The sequence below is a fragment of the Pelobates fuscus genome, chromosome 13 (assembly GCF_036172605.1).
Source record: "Pelobates fuscus isolate aPelFus1 chromosome 13, aPelFus1.pri, whole genome shotgun sequence".
NCBI classification, from domain to species: domain Eukaryota; kingdom Metazoa; phylum Chordata; class Amphibia; order Anura; family Pelobatidae; genus Pelobates; species Pelobates fuscus.
This window is the reverse complement of record NC_086329.1, coordinates 42040029-42060508: the sequence shown is the minus strand read 5'-3', so window position 1 is coordinate 42060508 and position 20480 is coordinate 42040029. Positions and strand designations below refer to the sequence as shown.

Here is a 20480-nt window from a genome sequence, read left to right as displayed (position 1 = left end):
TATTAACATTTTTTCTCATTTCAGTCAAAACATAAGGGTAGGACAGAGTTCAATATGAGGACATTGGTAGTGTTTGCATAGAAAACTTTTGTTTTGTTTTTCTCCTTATAACCGTTTTGGAGCCAAGCATTGTTAAATGTACATTTATTACATTACAAAGTCCTCTTGATGCACAGCTGTGAAAAAATAAATACACTGGTGGTAAGGATTAACATCACAAATATGACCAATGTTTAGCCAAAACAAGTAGGCTTGCCAAACTTGAAACACAGAATATCATATGAGACATGGGAGTTTTGTAACGTTGATGAACCAGTAAAATGTCCTTCATCCCTGGATTAAAGTGCCATTTGTTAAACCCCTTTAGTATCAATACGGACATATGAAGGTGTTACTTTAACCCCTTAAGGACCAAACTTCTGGAATAAAAGGGAATCATGACGTGTCACACACGTCATGTGTCCTTAAGGGGTTAAAAAAAAGTAAAATTTGCTGACAAAAATAATGAGAACCTCACGATGAAAGGCTTTGTCAGACGTGCTATGCTTGAATAGTCCAGAGGTTTCCTCACATGGATGGACTGGCCACACTTCGCATGTGAATGGTTTGATGTCTAGCCAAATGCGAGCTTCGAGAAAAGGATTTTCCGCACTCGGCACAGGTGAAAGGTCTTTCTCCAGTGTGGACTTTCTGGTGCCTTACTAGATGTGAGCTGTGTCCAAAGCACTTCCCACACTCCATGCACAGGTATGGTTTTTCTCCAGTATGAACTCTCTGATGTATAATAAGATTCGAACTGCTAATAAACCCTTTTCCGCACTGTTTGCACACATAGGGCCTTTCTCCTGTATGGACTCTCTGGTGCATGACCAGGTAAGACCCACTTATAAAGCTCTTCTGACACACCTTGCACATGTGAGGCCTTTCCCCAGTGTGTGTTCTCTGGTGGACTATAAGGCTTGCTTTCTGAGTAAAACTCTTCCCACAATCATTGCAAATAAAAGACTTGGCTGCTGTCTGGATTTTCCTGTCTTTAACTGGCCTAGAGTTGTATCTAATGTGCCTCCTACGTACAGGGAAAGTACAGGAGTTTTCTTCTATTTGGACACTGTGATGTCTGAGGGAGCCATGACTCCTGCCACGAGTAACTATGAGGTTTTTCTGTCCTGCGTGTGATGATTGGTGTACAAGTAAGGTTGAGTGGTCCATGAAACAAATCCCACACACACTGCATTTATACTTTTTGGCATAAAGACTCCTGCAGTTTTGAACAGTTTCTGAAAGGTCTTGTTGCTCATCCTGGGATGATGTAGCCTCAGAACTTATCAAGCTTGCTGGTTGGCCTAGCAGCGTGTCTTCAGAAGACTTGACTATACCCATTCTCTTTCTTCTACTTAATCTTGCTGGAATTGGCTGAGGATCTTCTTCTTGTGAACAGCTATTTTCTCTTGCGGTTTCACCTAACATGAACCAAGAGCAAAAGGCAAATAATAAATTGTTTTTAAAGGTTGATGATTTGCTGTAAGTCACTATGAACTAATTTCCTATTTACATTACAACTGGATATTCCAGAATTCACAGTGATCTCCAAACTATCTGGCAAGGGATACGTTAAGAACTTCAGAAGTGCATCCAGAATGGGAATTTAAAGTGGTTTAATAATAAATCCCACATTTGAAACCAAATTGGAAACACTCTCCAAATTCAACTATGATTTAGTTTTGCTATTTTGTCCAAAAATTAGAAATTCACTGTGAATACTTGGGCAAAAACTGAAACTTAATAAAAATAGTATCCCTTTAAGTATCATTGTTTAATACATTAACATAGTGTTTGCCAAATTCCAATATTCATTATAATTGAAATATATACACTGAACAAAATTATAAACACAACACTTTTGTTTTTGCCCCCATTTTTCATGAGCTGAACTCAAAGATCTAAGACTTTCTCTATGTACAAAAAAGGCCTATTTCTCTCAATTGTTGTTCACAAAACTGTCTAAATCTGTGTTAGTGAGCACTTCTCCTTTGCTGAGATAATCCATCCATCTCCCAGGTGTGGCATATCAAGATGCTGATTAGACAGCATGTTTATTGCACAGGTGTGCCTTAGGCTGGCCACAATAAAAGACCACTCTAAAATGCAGTGTGCCCTTTTAACCCCTTAAGACCGCAGGGCGTTCTATGCTGTCCCTCGATCGCGGTATGGGGACTTAACTGGGAGCTCAGCCCTGCGTCCTCTTCGGCCCCCCTGGGCCAAGTGATCGCGAGGTCCTTGCGAGGACCTCGCGATCACATGGACGGCATAGCCATCCATGTCAATGCCAGCAAGGGGAGTGCCTGTAATGACAGGTACTCCCCCCTGCTGCCCCTAAAAAAAATAAAACATGTTAAATCAGTGTCAAAATAAACAATATATTCTGAGATCATATATATATTTATTATATATATGATCTAAGTATATATATACACACATACACATAAATATACATACACTGTCTACGTGTATTTTAATATTAATATATACATAATTATATATATATATTAATATCAAAATACACGTACAATGATATTGATTAAATATATATAATTTTCATTATATATATATATATATATATATTTATATATAATAAAAAATAAATAAATATATAAATACGGTAAAAAATAAAATAAAAAATAAATAGATAAAAAATATATATACATGCGTAATTTCGTTCTAACTGTATTTTTAAATTAATATATATATATATATAGATATTAAAATACATGTAGAACTAAATAATATATATATCTATATACTTAAGTATATACGTATATATCACTATATATACCTATATATATAAAAATAATTTTAAAAAATTATATACATTATATCTATATATATATATATATATATATAGATATATAGATATATATATACACACACACATATATATATATATATATATATAATAATTCTACGTATATATTTATGTAATAATTGTACATAATTAGGTCATTTTATTAATTACAATTTGCAGGACCTGCCAGACAACCCAGGCCAAAAGTTCAGGGAATTAAATTTTCTAGCACTATATTTAACACTGTAACTTTCCAAGACACCATAAAACCTGTATATGGGGGGTACTGTTTTACTCGGAAGACTTCGCTGAACACAAATATTAGTGTTTCAAAACAGTAAAATGTATTACAACGACGATATCGTCAGTGACGATATAATTGTTGTGATACGTTCGACTGTTTTGAAACACTAATATTTGTGTTCAACGAAGTCTCCCGAGTATAACAGTACCCCTCATGTACAGGTTTTATGGTGTTTTCAAAAGTTACAGAGTCAAATATGAGGCTTGCGTTTCAGTTTTCTCACATTAAAATTCGCCAGGTTGCCTTTGAGACCGTATGGTAGCCCAGGAATGAAAATTACCACCATGATGGCATACCATTTGCAATAGTAGACAACCCAGGGTATTGCAAATAGGGTATGTTCAGTTTTTTTTAGTAGCCACTTGGTCACAAACACTGGCCAAAATTTGCGTTCAAATTAGTTTTTTGCATTTTCAAATATTAACACTAACTTTGGCCAGTGTTTGTGACCAAGTGGCTACTAAAAAAGACTGGACATACTCCATTTGCAATACCTTGGGTTGTCTACTTTTGCAAATGGTATGCCATCATGGGGGTAATTCTTATTCCTGGGCTACCATATGGTTTCAAAGGCAACGTAACCAATCTGGCGAATTTCAATGTGAAAAAACTGAAATATGTAACACGCTATATTTGACCCTGTAACTTCCCAAAACACCATAAAACCTGTACATAGGGGGTATTGTTTTACATGTGAGACATCGCTGAATACAAATATGTGTATTTTATTGCAGTAAAAGCAAACAGCATTTTGACATTCACAGTTAAAATGTCACGTAGAACTAAAAGATGTTTAAAATTCTTATTTTCTCCCATTTTTTTTACATTAAATTATGTTTCATACCTAAATATTTGATGTTAAACGAAAGCCCTGTTTCCCCTGAATAAAATGATATATAATAAGTGTGGGTGCATTTAATATGAAAGAGGTGAATTACGGTTGGACAGACATATAGCGCAAATTCCAGGTTTTGTTTAGCTCACAACTTGAACATTTGGCTGCGGTCTTAAGGGGTTAAAGGGCAACTGTTAAGTTAAAACTGTTTATTATTAATAACCCTTTGATCAAAGTTTTTTTTGTTTTGTTTTTAATGAAGTATATGTAAAAATAAAATGACAATAACTCACACCTTCATTTAGTGTATGACAGGATCTTTCATCCATTTACATGCACCTTGGGTCAGACAGTGTTAGTTAGTCTCTATGGTCTTCCCTCATTCTTTACCAGGAGTGAAGCAGGGAATACCATAGAGACTGACTGTTAGTTTTCTATTTTACATTTTTACATATACTTTATTTAAAAACAAAATAAACTTGATGAAAGGATTATTAATAATAAATAGGTTTGACTTAATAGTTCCCTTTAAAAAGGCACACTGCATTTTTTTACGCTTGTACTTACGCATTTCAGAAAACCAAACATTGAAAGTACTGTACCACAAAGCCGCAGGCTTCAAACTGAAGCATTTAAGAATTCCCAGTTGTGAAGAGGTTTGAAAAACACCCATGTTTTATATGTAAAAAACAACTATTTCTATTCTTCTAATTACAGGTGAAAATTAAAGACGTTAGGAGACGGACATTGTAACTGTCAACACATCAATGTGTACCTTCAGCCAAATTAGCAGTCAGCAGAAAACTGCACGTGTTAGCAAATAGAAATTCCAAGGAAATAAAATAATTGTCACCTTAAGGATGTTTCGATTTTTTTTACCTGAAGACTTGCGTACACGGCTTCTCCTCTTCAGAGTGTACAAATCACTGCTCACGCATAGCTCCTCACCCTGATGGATTCTGGGTACTATCTCTGGTTTAACATACAGGTAACCTAGTAAAATAAACAAGCCAACAGGGGTTATTCACCAAAAGGCAAATTGAAAACCAGAAAAGTGCAGATTTTGAAACAAATCTCTAATTTGGCTATTTCAACCTTAATTTTGCAAGTCAGCATTATATTCACTATAGCTCAGTGAATAAAACACAAAGTATATAAATCATATCACGTAATTTAAAGGGTTACTCCAAGATTTTTTAAATCTCTGTTTATTTTAGATTTAAATGGTTTCATTCTTCTTCCACTTCATTCTTTTCCACTTCATCCTCCTGTTTCTTTGTTTTTTTTGTACAAAAATAAAAACAGAGCAAAAAACAAACAAACAAACAAAACAAAACAAAAAAATGTTTAAATAAGATATCCAGCACCAGGTGAAGTTCTCCCCACTTTTTTCCCTGCCTTCTCTGTCCTTAACTGTTGAGTCCCCGAGGTCCAATCAAGAGAAGCTTCTGACACAGAAGCATTGTACCCAATGTTTTTATATCAGAAGCTGTGAACACCACACCGAACATATGCGCATTGTGAATGCTCACGAGCGATGAGATGAGCTGAGTGACAGCTCATCTCGCTGCTAAAGTCTGCCCACCTACCGTCCCAAGGCAGAGCGGACCGTAATGGAGGGAGTGAGTACAGAACCGCACAACAGGTGGTTTGGACAAGAGAAGGAGAAAATAATAAATGATAACAAAGTCGCGGAGGGTTAGGCACAGTGGAGGTATTAAGGGCATCACAGAGAAACTCTGACAGTGAGTAAAAACTTCTACAGCAATGCCTGCAAGACAAGACGGTGATTACGTCCACAGCCAGTGTGCAGTGCATGCTGGCAATGTATGTCAATTTTGCACAGAATTAACATTAGAATTAACATGCCTAAGTCATGTGTGCCAGGGTGCAACTAGATCCTGGCATAAAAGGGCACATCTCTCTCAAGCTCAAACGCTGCACATACAGATTGCTTGCTCTGTGGTTAAGTAGAAGTTGGAGTAACCCTTTAAGTAATCACAAAACCTTTCACAGGAGGACAGACTGAAAACAATGAAGTAACCACAGATGTGCATGTATACAAAATACTGCTACTGAATTTGTTAAAAAGGACACAGGCAGGAGATGCTATGTAAAATTAAGTGGAAACAGTAATCCTGAAAGCTATGGCGAACAGAGAAAAAATAGTCTAGTAACCAGTCATTTAACCACAGTAAACACCATGACCACTACAGCCCACCCACTGTAGTGTTTCTGTGCCAGGAGTATCCTGGCCCTCTCCCAGAGTAAGATGTCAAACTGTTTTAGAATATTTTGACAATTTACCTGGGTGCCCATGCAGCATCAGACTTCTTGTGCAGGAGTAGATAGGGGTCCGATACAGGATCATGCTCAATGGCCGACAGCACTTAGGTGATGCACTCAGCTAGTAAATTCAAAGGCCTAATTAGCTTAGTGGATCTAATCACATTCTTCTGAAAGTAGATTCTCCTGGGAGGCCGTCAGGACACTCCTGACACTATAACCTCTACAGCAAGCTGAAGTTGTTATGGTGTTTGGATTGTTCTATTAATGTGCTCATGAACAAATATAAAATAAAAAATAATTTATTAAAGGGAACCAATTCACATGTATATCTACTCTATTATTAAAATGTGTTAATAGGGGGCGGGGCCTGGCCGTGGAAAGGAGAAGACGCTGATCACAACAGCTCCTGAGACCCACAGCCAAAAAAACGAATTTGCAAGCCAAAAACGCAATTAACCGGGCCAGAACGACCACCAGAGTGCGGTGACACAGGGGAGAACATGTGGATTCCAAACAAGCGGCATACCAAACCCCGTTCACTAGACACAAAGGTGAGGCCTACCTGGACGGCGGGCACAGGAGAGACGGCCGCTCTCCTACCGCCACGATCGATCAAGCCTCAAGCCGTGAGCCCCTGTTCCCCCCCCTCTGGACCGGTGGGGGTTATCCCGGTCTACCCCCGCAAGTCACCCCTGCAAAGCGACGTGAAAACGACCGCTACGCCGAGACCAACACTTGCCATCAAAAAGTCTCCTGAAATGGCGGACACAGCACACACAACATGTGCACAACTGGCCTGGCCGGAAACTGAGCAACGACTTAATGCTATCTTCGACTCCTTCTGGCAGCGGCTGGAAGCACGACTGCAACCCCAGGCACATGTACCACCGACTGCCGATGGGTCACACACCCCACCAAGAGGCATCCAGCAGAGGGAAGCCGGAGCCCCTCTTAACTTACCTCCTGCATCAGCCAAACACCGGCAGAGAGCCACCTCGAGACTGCTCCCGAGCAACGGGGGGAATGGCCGCCAATCGGAGCCCAGGCGCTGGACAATACCACAGAGAAAAACCCCACGACGCCCTCATCAGCGACTTGGGCTCCGGAGGGGTGAGAGACCCGAGAAGGCACCTGCTTCCAGACGGCGCACATGGCATTACTCCAGCCCCAAGCAGGTGAAACCAGCGCAAAATGCAACCAGACGGGTTCTGAACTCACCGACCAACACACAGCTGCAAAACACGGGAGCCCTGAGCCCACACACTCTGAGAGGGGGCACCCAGCCAAGTCGAGGCATCGGCTGACCCCACGGACACTGAGCCTTAATGCAAGGCAAAGCACCCACTGACACTCGTCTTCAAGGTGCCACAAGGGTATACCCGCAACCAGCTTATACTACTTGATGACTTTTAGTTTCTCCTTATTTTCTGTTATGTTGGCTCTCACAGGGGACCACAGGGGGGTTTCATGCATGGTTTAAATAGTTTGAATACTAATAATACCAGACTCAGACACATTAGCAGGCTGAACAAGGTGTTAGTTAATAATTCTTGTGTCAGTTGCACCTCATTCATACAAGACTCAGTATGACCCTTGGGCTGACATGACAGAGCTCTGTACTGCTGTCCTTGCTATTAATGTTGATGCCTCAATTGTTAGCTTGTTAACTGTGTATGAAAACTTGTTCTAGCTAGTATACGTATAGAAAAGACGCCATCAATATGGTGCCTAGCATATCCTAAAAGCGTTTTAAAAACTCTAGCCAGCCCATACCAATCACCAGCATGTACCACAAACGTAGAACGTTAACTCACGTTATCTAAACAGACTGTTAGGCATGCCTACAATTCTATGTTATGTCAACCTACTGTCTTCTCACCTTAATTCAAAAAAAATGTGCTGTCTACTCTTATGCATTGCTATGCTTGTTTTGCCTGTTACCATACTACTTGCGACGGCTGTTGGAGCTACGCAAGCATACTGTTCTTTCATGCACAACGAAAAATAAAGAATTCAAAAAAAAAAAAAATGTGTTAATAGGACCCCACAACCTGTGGCATTTATGAAGAAAAAGGAAAAGATAATATATTCATATCACAACATCATTATATTATCTATAGATCATAAAATGTGTATGTAGCTTGTTAGTACTGTTCATCACTTAGAGCATCATCCCGAGGTTTATGTGAATGACATCACCCATTGCTCTAGGTAATTTGCACAGGATGTCACAAATGTATGAAATTCGGTTGCCCATGAACCACCACCCCATTGTAAATTAAGGCTACAAATTGTCAATATTGAAATTACTGAATATTCTATAGAATGTGCACATATCATTTTGAATAGTCGTTAGAACATTGTGCATCAGTCTTGATAATATTTTGCAGATCGCACTCTGCCTAATGACATGTGAGCTTCACAGATATTGGTGAAATCTCGTTATAGAATTTATAATATCTTTACTTTGTTTGGTAAGTAATAGTACCTTTAAATAACTACTCAATCATTCTTATTTTTATAATGTAGCTATGTAACCCTCAAAGTGAACTCAATGTCATTATCAAAGTTCTACCAATGTCTAAAACATCGGTAGGATAAATAAGAAAAGACACAGTAGTCATTTTATAGAATTAATCTCACCCACTAAGTTGGGACTCTGGGGAACTTTCATTTTGATGTTTTCATTTTCCTTCTGTCGTTCCTCCAATGATTCCAGCTCCTCCACGGAGAAGCAGACTGTCATGTCGTCCGATTTTGTGGATTCCTGAAAAAGTCAAATAGTAACTCTCTGAAAACTTTCAAATAATTTACAATAATGGCTTTTAAAGTATCTATTCCAGAAAATGACTTTAGGAGCCAAGGCAGAAATATATTAGAAACTATTTTTTTTAATTAGCTAGGGAAGTACATCCATAAATGTCTTATGTAAAATACTCCAAAGTGAGTGACACTGCTCTTATCATTTTGTGAAGCGGTGTCAGATTTAATCAAGAATTCAATAACACTCATTGTCCACCCACATTAACATGAGGCACACTGATGAAGCACTTAGGACAGATCAGTTCAAGAAATAACCTTTTTTTTTTTGTTGGGAGCCAATGAGGAATTGCATTTAGAAACATCGCTTTCCAGATTTTTATTTTTTTGGGTAATCCACAATTATTCTTCTCTGGTTACAGTCCCATTAATATTTCTTAAAATAAACCAAATAAGTTTTCACGTTTTTTGTCTGATTCATTTTAGGGCTGTGGCTGGCCTGACCTTTTGGGTTCCACCAATATAACATTGCATTTTAAATACATATTTTCTTTTTTGTCCTCCAAATCTTTGTACTTTGAAAATCCTTTAGTGCGTTTTTAGATGCCAAGCACTTGTGCCTTAAATAAGGATTAAAGGGACACTATAGTCACCCAGACCACTTCAGCTCAATGAAGTGGTCTGGGTGCCAGGTCCCTCAGGTTTTAACCCTTCAGATGTAAACATAGCAGTTTCAAAGAGCAGGGTTAATCCAACCTCTAGTGGCTGTCTTCCTCACAGCCGCTAGAGACGCATCTGCGACGCTGGATGCGAAATTCGCATCCAGCGTGCAGAACGTCCATAGGAAAGCATTGAGAAATGTGCATTCTGCTCCACTTGGGAGCTTACTTTGGCGGGGGAAGAGAGGTCACCGGCGCTGGATTAAGGTAAGCTGCTGTTGGGGTTTTAACCCCTTCAGCGCCAATGGAGGGGGACCCCGAGGGTGGGGGCACCCTTAGGGCACTATAGTGTCAGGAAAACGGGTTTGTTTTCCTGACACTATAGTGATCCTTTAATGAATGCACAATAACTCTTGATTACCTCCATTTGGTCGGAAAAGCTGTACTTGTAACCAAAGAGAGCAAGAGGGCGCAAGAGAATACTGAGAACAGACAGCAGCTGAAATAGTCTGCCCTTCGGTGGGTGCCCGCTCAGTTCTCAAGCTGATTTTAGCTCATCTTGTGCCATTACAGAGAGAACATCTCTGAAACATATCAGACTGGCCCCACCCATACGGGCAGTCCAGATCTGAAATGCCAGCAAATTCTCTCTGCACGAGAGACACAGCAAACCCAGACGATCGTTTCAGCCTTGTTAGGCATCATCAGTGAGGTATAGCTGATATCTCTCTAGGCACCGTGAGCAAGGGGCCCACGTCTGGATTACCCTTTGAACTTATGGAGAGCAAAAAACAGGGCGCAAGAGAATACTGAGAACAGGCAGCAGCTGAAATAGCCTGCCCTTCGGTGGGTCCCCGCTCCGTTCTCAAGTTAATTGTGATTGTAACCAAAGATAAACAAAAAGGACCTAATGCTAGCTGCCCCCAAAGACCAAAGTTAAAGGGACACTGTAGTCACCAAAACACCTTTAGCTTAATGAAGCAGTATGAGTGTATAGATCATACCCCAGCAGTCTCATGGCTCCATTCTCTACCATTTATTAGGTAAATCACTTTTGTTTATTTTTATGCAGCCCTAGTCACACCTCCTATGGCCGTGTCTGTCACAGCCTGCATGGAAACAAATTCAGATGTTAACTTGATTTAGACATTTTTCCTTCTGCTCTGTAATTGAACTTTAATTACACACGAGTCTCCTTCAAAGTCTAGCAAGCTATTAGTTCAGAAGAGAAGAAGTTCTAAATTAAACAGTACTGTGCAATAAAGTAAGTATAAACATTACATTTCACTTTACAGGAAGTGTTTAAGAAGGCTGTGCTGTGTAAGTCACATGCAGGAAGGTGTGACTAGGGCTTCATAAACAACGTGATTTATTCCTAAATGGCAGATAATTGAAGAGTGAGACTGCAGTGGCATGATCTATACACCAAAACCACTTAATTAAGCTAAAGTTGCTCTGGTGACTGAAGTGCTCCTTTACATCGTTATTTAATTTTATGTGAGCATTACAAAAGATTATACACAGTGGTTATAATAGGTGTAATCTTTTATTTTAAATAATTATAAAAAAGATGACAGTTTTCCTTTAATACATGTTGTATACAAACTATTTGTTAAGGATTGTTTTCTAGATTTATTGATATCTCTATTAGAGCATTAATTCAAATTATTTGTCATGATAAGAAAGCTATATGTACCTCCATATCTTCCTCAGCCACTTCCTTGCTGTCGGAAACATCACTTTCATCAGCCTCCCATTCCTCCATGTGGAATATTGGTTACTACTAGACAGAAAAATAAAATGCAACAGATTTCAAACAAAGAAAGTTCAATGTCCCTAAATCTCTCAAAGAATGTGTTTTTTCAGCAAAAAAAGTAAAGTTGCAATAATAAAATTATTATTATTATTTTTTAAATATACAGTGGAAGCTCGGAACTCGAACAATTCAGAAGTCGAACAAAAATTTTGAGTACAAAAATGTCTCGGTACGCGAACGATCTTCGCTACCCGAACATTCGAACCATGTCTCTTTTTCAAGTCAGAAAAGGGTGCATTTGCAAGACCCACCTCTAGTGTCACAGGTCTGGAGTACGGTAGGTAGTTAAAAACATCCAACTAAATTTAAGAAAAGTGATCCTACTCCTATGTATAGTTCAGCTTTGAAGTATTTAAAGGGACACTCCAGGCACCCAGACCACTTCTGCCCATTGGAGTGGTCTGGGTGCCAACTTCCACCACCCTTAACCCTGCAAGTGTAATTATTGCAGTTTTTAAAAACTGCAATAATTACCTGGCAGGGTTAAGTCCTCCTCTAGTGGCTGTCTACCAGACAGCCACTAGAGGGACTTCCGTGTTCTTAGAACACGAAAAGTGTTTTTAACGACGTTGGACGTCCTCACTCTATACATGAGGACCTCCAGCGTCGCCGGAATCCCCATAGGAAAGCATTGACTAAAAATACTTTCCTATGGGGAGGTCTAATTCACGCGTGCAGCCATTGCCGCGCATGCGCATTAGGTCTCCCCCGCCGGCTGATGTCGGTGGGGAAGAGCCTGACCCAGCGCCGAGGGACACCGGCACTGGATTCAGGTAAATCACTGAAGGGGTTTTAACCCCTTCAGCAACATGGGATGGGGGTGGGAGGGAGAGGGGCACTGCAGGGATATATTTCCCTGGCACTGGAGTGTCCCTTTAAGGCAATGTTTATGGACTTACAATTGGATTCTAATAAACACCTGCCAGCTTTTGGGTCGATATAGTATGTGAAATGTTGTAATTTGGGGGGTCTGGACCAGATTAATCAATTCTACATAAATTCTTACGGGAAATGTTGATTCTGTTTTCGAACACATCGGAACTCGAACAGCCTTCAGGAACGGATTAAGTCCGAGGTTCTACTGTTTGTGTGTATATATATATATATGTATATATATATATATCACCTCATAAATGCATCATATGTAGCTCCTAAAAGGAACACTCTGTTTTTTTTTCCCTGTGTGCTGAAGTAAAGAATGGACTACTTTATCCTTTAGACCATCTTTCTGAATGCCAACCAGGGTCCAATCGGGAGTATTAATATCCTTTAATGTTTTAGCCCATTTCCTTTTCCTAACTACTCACCATGTGAAAACCATACCTCCCACGATTGGAAGGTATGGAGATGGGATAGGCAGAGCCCAGGGGATGACATCAGTGTCACTGACGATGGCCATAATAGGTGTCCCTATCTGGAAAAGGGGGAAACCTGCCCACAGCCTTCAGAACCATGCAGGGATCTCTGCTGCATGCTTCCAGCACCCACTTCATAGCATGAGTTCACCTAATAATGCACTTATCCGTGCACTAGGGAACTGAAGTGGGACAGGACACCAAAAACCTATTTTGGGACCGTTAGGAGGCGTGGTAAACTGACTTATGGCTGAAGATCATGTCTTATAGATTTATCCAGTCATTTCCATTTCATGTGTATAATGTAATAAAAAATATGCTTTTATTACAAAAACGCAGACACCTGCCTAAGGAAGCACCTCCTATGAAGGCTTTTCATGAGCTAAAATGTCTCTGCAATTTTTGCAGATTCTGGATACCAGCCAATCCACTTTAATCCTATTAAACTGTATCAGTCATGGTACACGCAACCTGTGCTCAAATTAAACAGGATAAAATTGTATCTATACATTAGCAAAAGTACAGATTTCTAAGAAAATCTCAATAAAACATGTTTTTTTGCTACCTACATTCTCCATTCTTTAAAACCACCTACAGATCCATCAACAGAGTCAGACTAATTCTAAACAATATGCAGAAATAAATTACCAGAAAAAGCGTGGATTAAATATTTAACTGAACGCAGAATTCAGGCCTCTGCTGTACACAATAAAGCTTATTCACCAAAATAAAAACTAATTGTATCAAATTGTCTAAAATAGCTTCGTTGGAAACATTCTCCAATCCAACAGTTTATTTTTTGTTCAGTGAATAAATCCCAATGTGTACATCCCACAAAGCTAAGCGTAAACATCCCATAAGAAAAAATTGGTCATCCACTGACAGGCTTTGTGGTAAGTGTATCCATTTCTTTGTAGTGATTGGCACTGCGAGCATGTTGCATGTGAATAATTATTTAACATCAAGAAAGAGCAACGATGCTCTCCAGATCTCAGTATCGCTCCAACCAATTGGTACCCAAGTCTCTATGTGTCTTCTAGTCTCTATGTGTCCTTCACTTGCTCTAAACAAAGATCACAGACAACCGCCTCCTCGTATGCACAGCCCTACATACCCAGTGGAATCCCACCGGCTCTATACATTTATATGTTGTCTTTTCATTAATTCTCTGCACATTCCATCCTCCTACTCTCTTTATAGTTTATATTCTATGCTACTCTGTTAGCCCTCATGCCTCCCCTTTCTTGCATTTCATGATAAGTTTTAGATTCAGGCTCTTGATTGTTTGCTTCCCACTCAGACCTTGCCCCTCTCTTTGGTACATTACTATATCCCTCTATCACAACAATACAGCTACTCTTCTTTCTCCAAATTTCATGCTAATTACCCCCTCCTTCTTCCTCCACTTTAAAAGGCTGTACCGCCATCTCGAGTTTTATCCAGTCTGTCAAATATTAATGTTTCATCAAATTCTGTTTCTCAACTCTGCATGTCCACTTACCTGTTCTGCACAGCTCTTGCTCATTCCTTCACTCTGCATGCCCATTCTTTTGACCTTCACTGCATGCCTTTTACTGTACCTTGACATGTCCATTCCATTCACCCCAACTCTGTATGCTTTGTTTCTGTCCTCCATTCTGCATGCCCACTGATCTATTCTCCACTGCTCTTGCCCATTCCTTCACTCTACATGCCCATTACTATGATCACCACTGAATACCAATTCTGAATACCAATTCTCTTTCCTTCATTCTACTGTCCAAAAAAAAACAATTCCACTTTCCTCCACTCCACATAAAACCATTATCATTTCCTTCTTTACCATTGCTTGTTCATTCCTTCACTCCTCATACCATTCATTTTTCCTTTCCTCCCCTCAGCATGCCCATCCTCCTGATATTAAGTCATGATCTCCATTCTTCTCTCTACCTGCTCCATTTTTTTAATTCCTTTTATAAATAACCTAAACAATGTGCAGAACCTCAATATACTGACATAACTTGGAAGATATTACAAGGTTAAATAAAACAGATACATTAACATACTGGGGGATCTCTGGCCCCAAGAACTCACAGCCTGCAAGGTCTGCATTTGTTTCCTCAAACCTCCTATTTATGTGCATGCCTAACCTGTTATCCTGAACCTTCTCTATATAGAAGACTTTTCTCGTAACTAAAGATCATGCATATTTATGCACATCTAGTTTTACATCCCTTCCTGCAATGATTTTATTTATGATTTACTGGTCAGGCTCCATTTTCACTTGGTGATTTCAATTCCAGATGTGTCACCTGTATTCTTGTAAGGTTCTCCTGCCTCCTCACCCTCTGTACCCTTCACAGCATTCCATTGTCTCCCAGGGATATTTAATCAGTTTAATTAATACATTACCAGTCCCAGTCAATACAATGCTTTAAACCTCTCTAACAGACATTGCTAACAATCCTCATAGCCACCTTTTCCTACCTGATCACAGCAGCTCAACACATAGAGGGATCTTCTGATCTCTAAACCCAGTAGGAGGGATCTTGCAAAGGGAAGGGGGGGGGGGGGGGGTCAGGAGGAATCGCTAGAAGCGACTGGTTACATTGTCTACCATGATGTGGGAGGCACGCCTAAAGACTTCTGGACATTGCAGTCCTCTGTAACTAGAAAGCAGTACAGTCAGCAGGAGTCAGAACTGCAAATCCCGTGATGCTTTGCAGCGAATGGAAAGAACGTACACATGACAGCTTCGAGCCAATAAATATTTGCATGTCACTTTGGATTTCCCTTTACCTGAGTACACAAAGGAGAGCTGTTTAATATTTTGCTTAAGGTCGATTTCTTTCTGGGGGACAGAATGTAATTGAAATCATAATAGCAAAAATACATTAGTAATTATGCAGAGCTGAGATAACCCTAATACAATGGTTAATAATAATTAATATGTACCGAGACATTTGTAAAGCAACAATATATTCTGCAGCACTTTACATAGATAGTGTGGGGATAGAATGAAAAAAAAAAAAAAATTAAAACAAGAAACAGGTTATGGAGAACCCCGCTCGAACAAGCTTGCAATCTAAAGAGGAGTCATTAACAGTGTTCCGATTTTGTAGGATTCCTATGATTCTGTAATCAGTAGGTAAAAGGGTTAAAATGATTACAATAGAATTATGACCCACTCCCTCTAGCATGTAAGCGCATTGAGCAGGGCACTAACCCCTCTGTTACTGTGCGTCCAACTTGTCTGGTTACAACTACATGTCTGTTAGTCCACCTATTGTACAGCGCTGCAGAATTTGTTGGAGCTTTATAAATAATAATTATATATATATATAATTATATAGTGTAGATTGGATTCGCCGTTTAGTCCAGTAGACAAGATGGCAAAATACTATTGCAGTATGCAATGATACCTTTTTTTAAATTTATTTAATTTAAATTCTTTATTTTTGCAGTGTACGTAAATGATACAGTCAGGCCTGAGGTGCCCCAAAAGCAGTCCTCTGGCTTTCCCACGCGTAACATGCGGGGTATAAGATTAACTGGCACAATTTTTTATTATTTTATCAGGCTTAAGTAGTGCAATATTGGAGCTTTGAATATAGATGTAAGTTTAACATACAAACAGGATTAGTTAATGCATGAGGTAAGTTAGTAATTGTACTCGAGTATAAGCCGACCCGAATATAAGCCGAGGCCCCTAATTTTACCCCCAAAAACTGGGAAAACTTATTGACTCGAGTATAAGACTAGGGTGGGAAATGCAGCAGCTACTGGTAAATTTCTAAATAAAATTAGATCCTAAAAAAATTATATTGATTGAATATTTATTTACAGTGTGTGTGTATGAATGCAGTGTGTGTGTATGAGTGCAGTGTGTGTGTAAGTGCAGTGTGTGTGTGATGCAGAGCCTTGGTGGGGGTGGGCATTTTTATTATTATTTTAATATTAATAGTTTTTTTTGTTATATTAATTTTTTTTAATTATTATTATTTTTATTTTTTTAAATATTATTATTTTTTTTTTTGTCCCCCCTCCTCTTATTCCCTGGTGGTCCAGTGGCATGGGCAGTTCAGTGGAGGGGGCTGGCAGAGAGTGCTTACCTCTCCTGCAGCTCCTGTCAGCTCCCTCCTCCTCCGCGCCGGTCCGGTCAGCTCCCTCTGCAAGTCCCAGTGTAAGTCTCGCGAGAGCCGCACTATGACCCCGCGGCTCTCGCAAGACTTACACTGGGAGCTGACTGGACCGGCGCGGAGGAGAAGGGAGCTGCAGGAGAGGTAAGTGCTTCCTACACAGCCCCCAGTCTGTATTATGGCAATGTAAATTGCCATAATACAGACATTGACTCGAGTATAAGTCGAGTTGGGGTTTTTCAGCACAAAAAATGTGCTGGAAAACTCGGCTTATACTCGAGTATATACGGTAATGCAATTTGTTTTCCCCCTTTTGTTTTCTTTTTTCGTCCTCTTTAACCCCTTAAGGACCAAACTTCTGGAATAAAAGGGAATCATGACATGTCACACATGTCATGTGTCCTTAAGGGGTTAAACAAAAACAACAAAAAATAAATAAATAAATAAATATATATATATATATATATATATATATATATATATATATATATACCGTATATACTCGAGTATAAGCCGACCCGAATATAAGCCGAGGCCCCTAATTTTACCCCAAAAAACTGGGAAAACTTATTGACTCGAGTATAAGACTAGGGTGGGAAATGCAGCAGCTTCTGGTAAATTTCTAAATAAAATTAGATCCTAAAAAAATTATATTAATTGAATATTTATTTACAGTGTGTGTATATAATGAATGCAGTGTGTGTTTGAGTGCAGTGTGTGTGTGTGTATGAATGCAGTGTTTGTGTGTGTATGAGTGCAGTGTGTGTGTGTGTGATGCAGAGCCTTGGTGGGGGATGGGCATTTTTATTATTATTTTAATATTATAATTTTTTATAATTAGTAATTTTTGTTTACTACATTTTATTTATTTATTACATTTTTATTTACTTTTTTCGTCGTCCCCTCCCTGCTTGATACATGGCAGGGAGGGGGGCTCTCACTCCCTGGTGGTCCAGTGGCATTGGTGGTTCAGTGGAGGGGGGCTGGCAGGAAGCACTTACCTCTCCTGCAGCTCCTGTCAGCTCCCTTCTCCTCCGCGCCAGTACGGTCAGCTCCCCTGTTAGCTCACAGTGTAAGTCTCGTGGCCGCGCTCTGACTCCGCGGCTCTCGCAAGACTTACACTTGGAGCTGACAGAGGAGCTGACCGGACCAGCGCGGAGGAGGAGGGAGCTGACAGGAGCTGCAGGAGAGGTAAGTAAACGCTCTCTGCAGCCCCATTGTCTGTATTATGGCAATGTCAATTGCCATAATACAGACATTGACTCGAGTATAAGTCGAGTTGGGGTTTTTCAGCACAAAAATTGTGCTAAAAAACTCGACTTATACTCGAGTATATACGGTATATTTATATATATAAAACGCTAGTGTTAACCAATAACTAGAGCGTATGTGCATAATAGGAGCTTAACGGTTCGCTTACATAGAGTAACCTGCTAGAGTAGGGTCGCTTATAGTTCTGTTGGTGCCGCTTATGGCTATAGATGTGTAGCTTGCCTGTGATATGACATGGGTGTCTTGAGAGCCTAATGTTAGGATTGGCAGGCTTCTATTCTAGTAAGGGTAGCATTATACGACGTTCAGTAAGCTAACGTGTAGGGTACAAGCCTATTTTGCACTTTAAACAGGAGTATACTGTACAACAATTAGTCAAAGGGCAAATAAAAGCAAACAAGATGGCTATTTAATGGCATAGCAAGTACATAAGATAGAGTATGTGGTGTTCATCAGCTCTAGATTATTTAAAATAGGTAGCATTATAACTTAGTCTAAGCCTGAGTATTAACTGCTTTGTTAAATTGAACTGTCCATGGGACCACCAGGAACGGGTTTCAGCAGTGTCAATAATACCATTACCCCCAGTCCATGAGGCCGTATGAGCGTAGTCTATTCGGGGCTGTGCTTCCGGCAGAGGATGCGGTCTCTGAGTCCGTGTAGCTGCCTGGGTATCGGTGTCACCAACTGAAGTCTTGTGGGAGCTCGGTGGTGCCTTGTGGCGGTGGTCTGTGTCCCGCACTCGGAGGTGCCGCAGTTAGAAAGGGTACACTATTAGTGGCAGCGTTGAGCACTTGTTGCATCCCCTTGATGGCTTTGTAAATAGGAAGGGACCCTTTGGGTGATGTCGGGTGTTGGCCTTAAGTGGTGACCGCTGCGTAGGAGTCCGGCGTGGATCCTTGCGGTATGAATGGGGTCGCCCTATCCGGATTCCATGTGTGGGTTGATGAGGCATTGTTGGATGGCCCCTCCTGGGAGAGGGGGTCATCCGGCAGGCCAAAAGCCCACAGTAGGGCTGGAGCATCCTGGATGTCTTGTACCATGTGCGTGTTTGCCCCCTGCTGTACTATCACGGTTCGGGAGGACCGCCATCGGTATTCAATCTTGTGTTGTTGGAGTATAGAGGTGAGAGGGCGTAGTGACCTCCGCCAGGCTAGAGTGCCCCTGGACAGGTCTGCAAAGAAGGCCAGTTTCATGGTCTCAAAGCGGAAAGGGGTTTTACCCCGTAGGGCAGAAAGGACCGCCGCCTTGTCCCTGCCGGTTCGGAAGGTGGCTATTACATCTCTCGTGGCAGTGGCGGGGGCCCTCGTTGGCTTGGGGACCCTGAAGACCTCTTCTGGGGTAAGTTTGCCTTGTCTGTGCGGCATTATTGCAGAGAGGATGCGTCCCGTGACTTTCGGCAACTTGTGTCTGATACTTCCTCAGGGACTCCTCTAATCTTTATTTTATGCTGTCGCTTGGAGTCCTCTTGGGTCGCATGGCGGCGTTCATATTGCAGGTTTTGCAGTTGTAAGTTCTGCACGGTCTGTTGTAGCGTGGCTATGTTCTGTGCATGGGACTGTGTGGATCCCTCCAGTTTAGTAATGCGGCCTGTCAGGCCTCTCAAGTCAGCGCGTAGCGCTGTGACATCTTCGTGAATGTGTTGCTGTAGATCCGCCAGCAGTGCCTTTAGTACCACCGTGGTTACTAACTCTGAGTCCGCACCTGTGCCTTTTTGTTTCTCCTTCCGTGTTGGGGTGGGAGACGGCTGGTCCTCCTCATCTATGTCTTCGGACAATTCGTCGGAGAAATCTGAGCAGCCGCCATGCTGTGCCGCCATGCTGGTTCTGCTGGCGCCTCGTGCTTGACTCCACATCTCCCCGATCGTGAGCCCCGGGGTAGGCTTGTTTGGTATAGTTTTTTCCCCTTTTGCCCCATGTGGTGTTGGGGTATGCTTCGGTCGTTTGTGAGGGGGTGAGGGGGTATTGCAATTGTGTTTCCTCCGTATGGTGCTCAGAGCGTTCAGTTCATGCGACTGTTCTCTCCAACGTCCTTTGTCCCGTCTCCGCAATGATACCTTTTTTATTGCTTGTCTTTGAAATATTATGTTAGTCCAATAAAAAAGGTATTATTGCATACTGCATTTTGGCATCTTTATATATATATATATTATATATATATATATATAAAAAATTTTTTATATATATATATATATATATACACACACACACTTACCTTTTGTGTCACTATA

The 20480-nt window shown here is 40.6% G+C and overlaps 1 protein-coding gene across 4 annotated transcripts; it reads right to left on the bottom strand.

Moving 5' to 3' along the window:
* Nucleotides 1-478: 478 nt before the first annotated feature.
* LOC134583046 (zinc finger protein 251-like) lies at nucleotides 479-15407 on the bottom strand. Of its 4 annotated transcripts, none has more exons than XM_063439800.1 (5): nucleotides 15327-15407; nucleotides 11386-11469; nucleotides 8914-9037; nucleotides 4861-4974; nucleotides 479-1460 (listed from the first exon to the last, which is right to left on the bottom strand). In XM_063439800.1, exons 2-5 carry the CDS (start codon nucleotides 11452-11454, stop codon nucleotides 568-570), a joined length of 1200 nt encoding a protein of 399 aa, XP_063295870.1. In that variant the 5' UTR covers nucleotides 11455-11469; nucleotides 15327-15407; the 3' UTR covers nucleotides 479-567. The 4 variants fall into 4 exon arrangements, with proteins under 4 accessions (XP_063295870.1, XP_063295871.1, XP_063295872.1 ...); XM_063439801.1 differs by having other exon boundaries at nucleotides 11386-11472; nucleotides 15327-15397; XM_063439802.1 differs by lacking the exons at nucleotides 11386-11469; nucleotides 15327-15407 and adding an exon at nucleotides 10694-10989.
* Nucleotides 15408-20480: the final 5073 nt, after the last annotated feature.

Bases quoted from the DNA above. Each gene is read 5' to 3' on its own strand.
- LOC134583046 (XM_063439800.1), bottom strand. From the start codon at position 11,454: ATGGAGGAATGGGAGGCTGATGAAAGTGATGTTTCCGACAGCAAGGAA. The intron at 9,038-11,385 runs GTACATATAGCT...TGACTTTTTCAG, and splicing joins TGGCTGAGGAAGATATGGAG to GAATCCACAAAATCGGACGA. The intron at 1,461-4,860 runs GTAAAAAAAATC...GGTTCATGTTAG, and splicing joins CCGTGTACGCAAGTCTTCAG to GTGAAACCGCAAGAGAAAAT.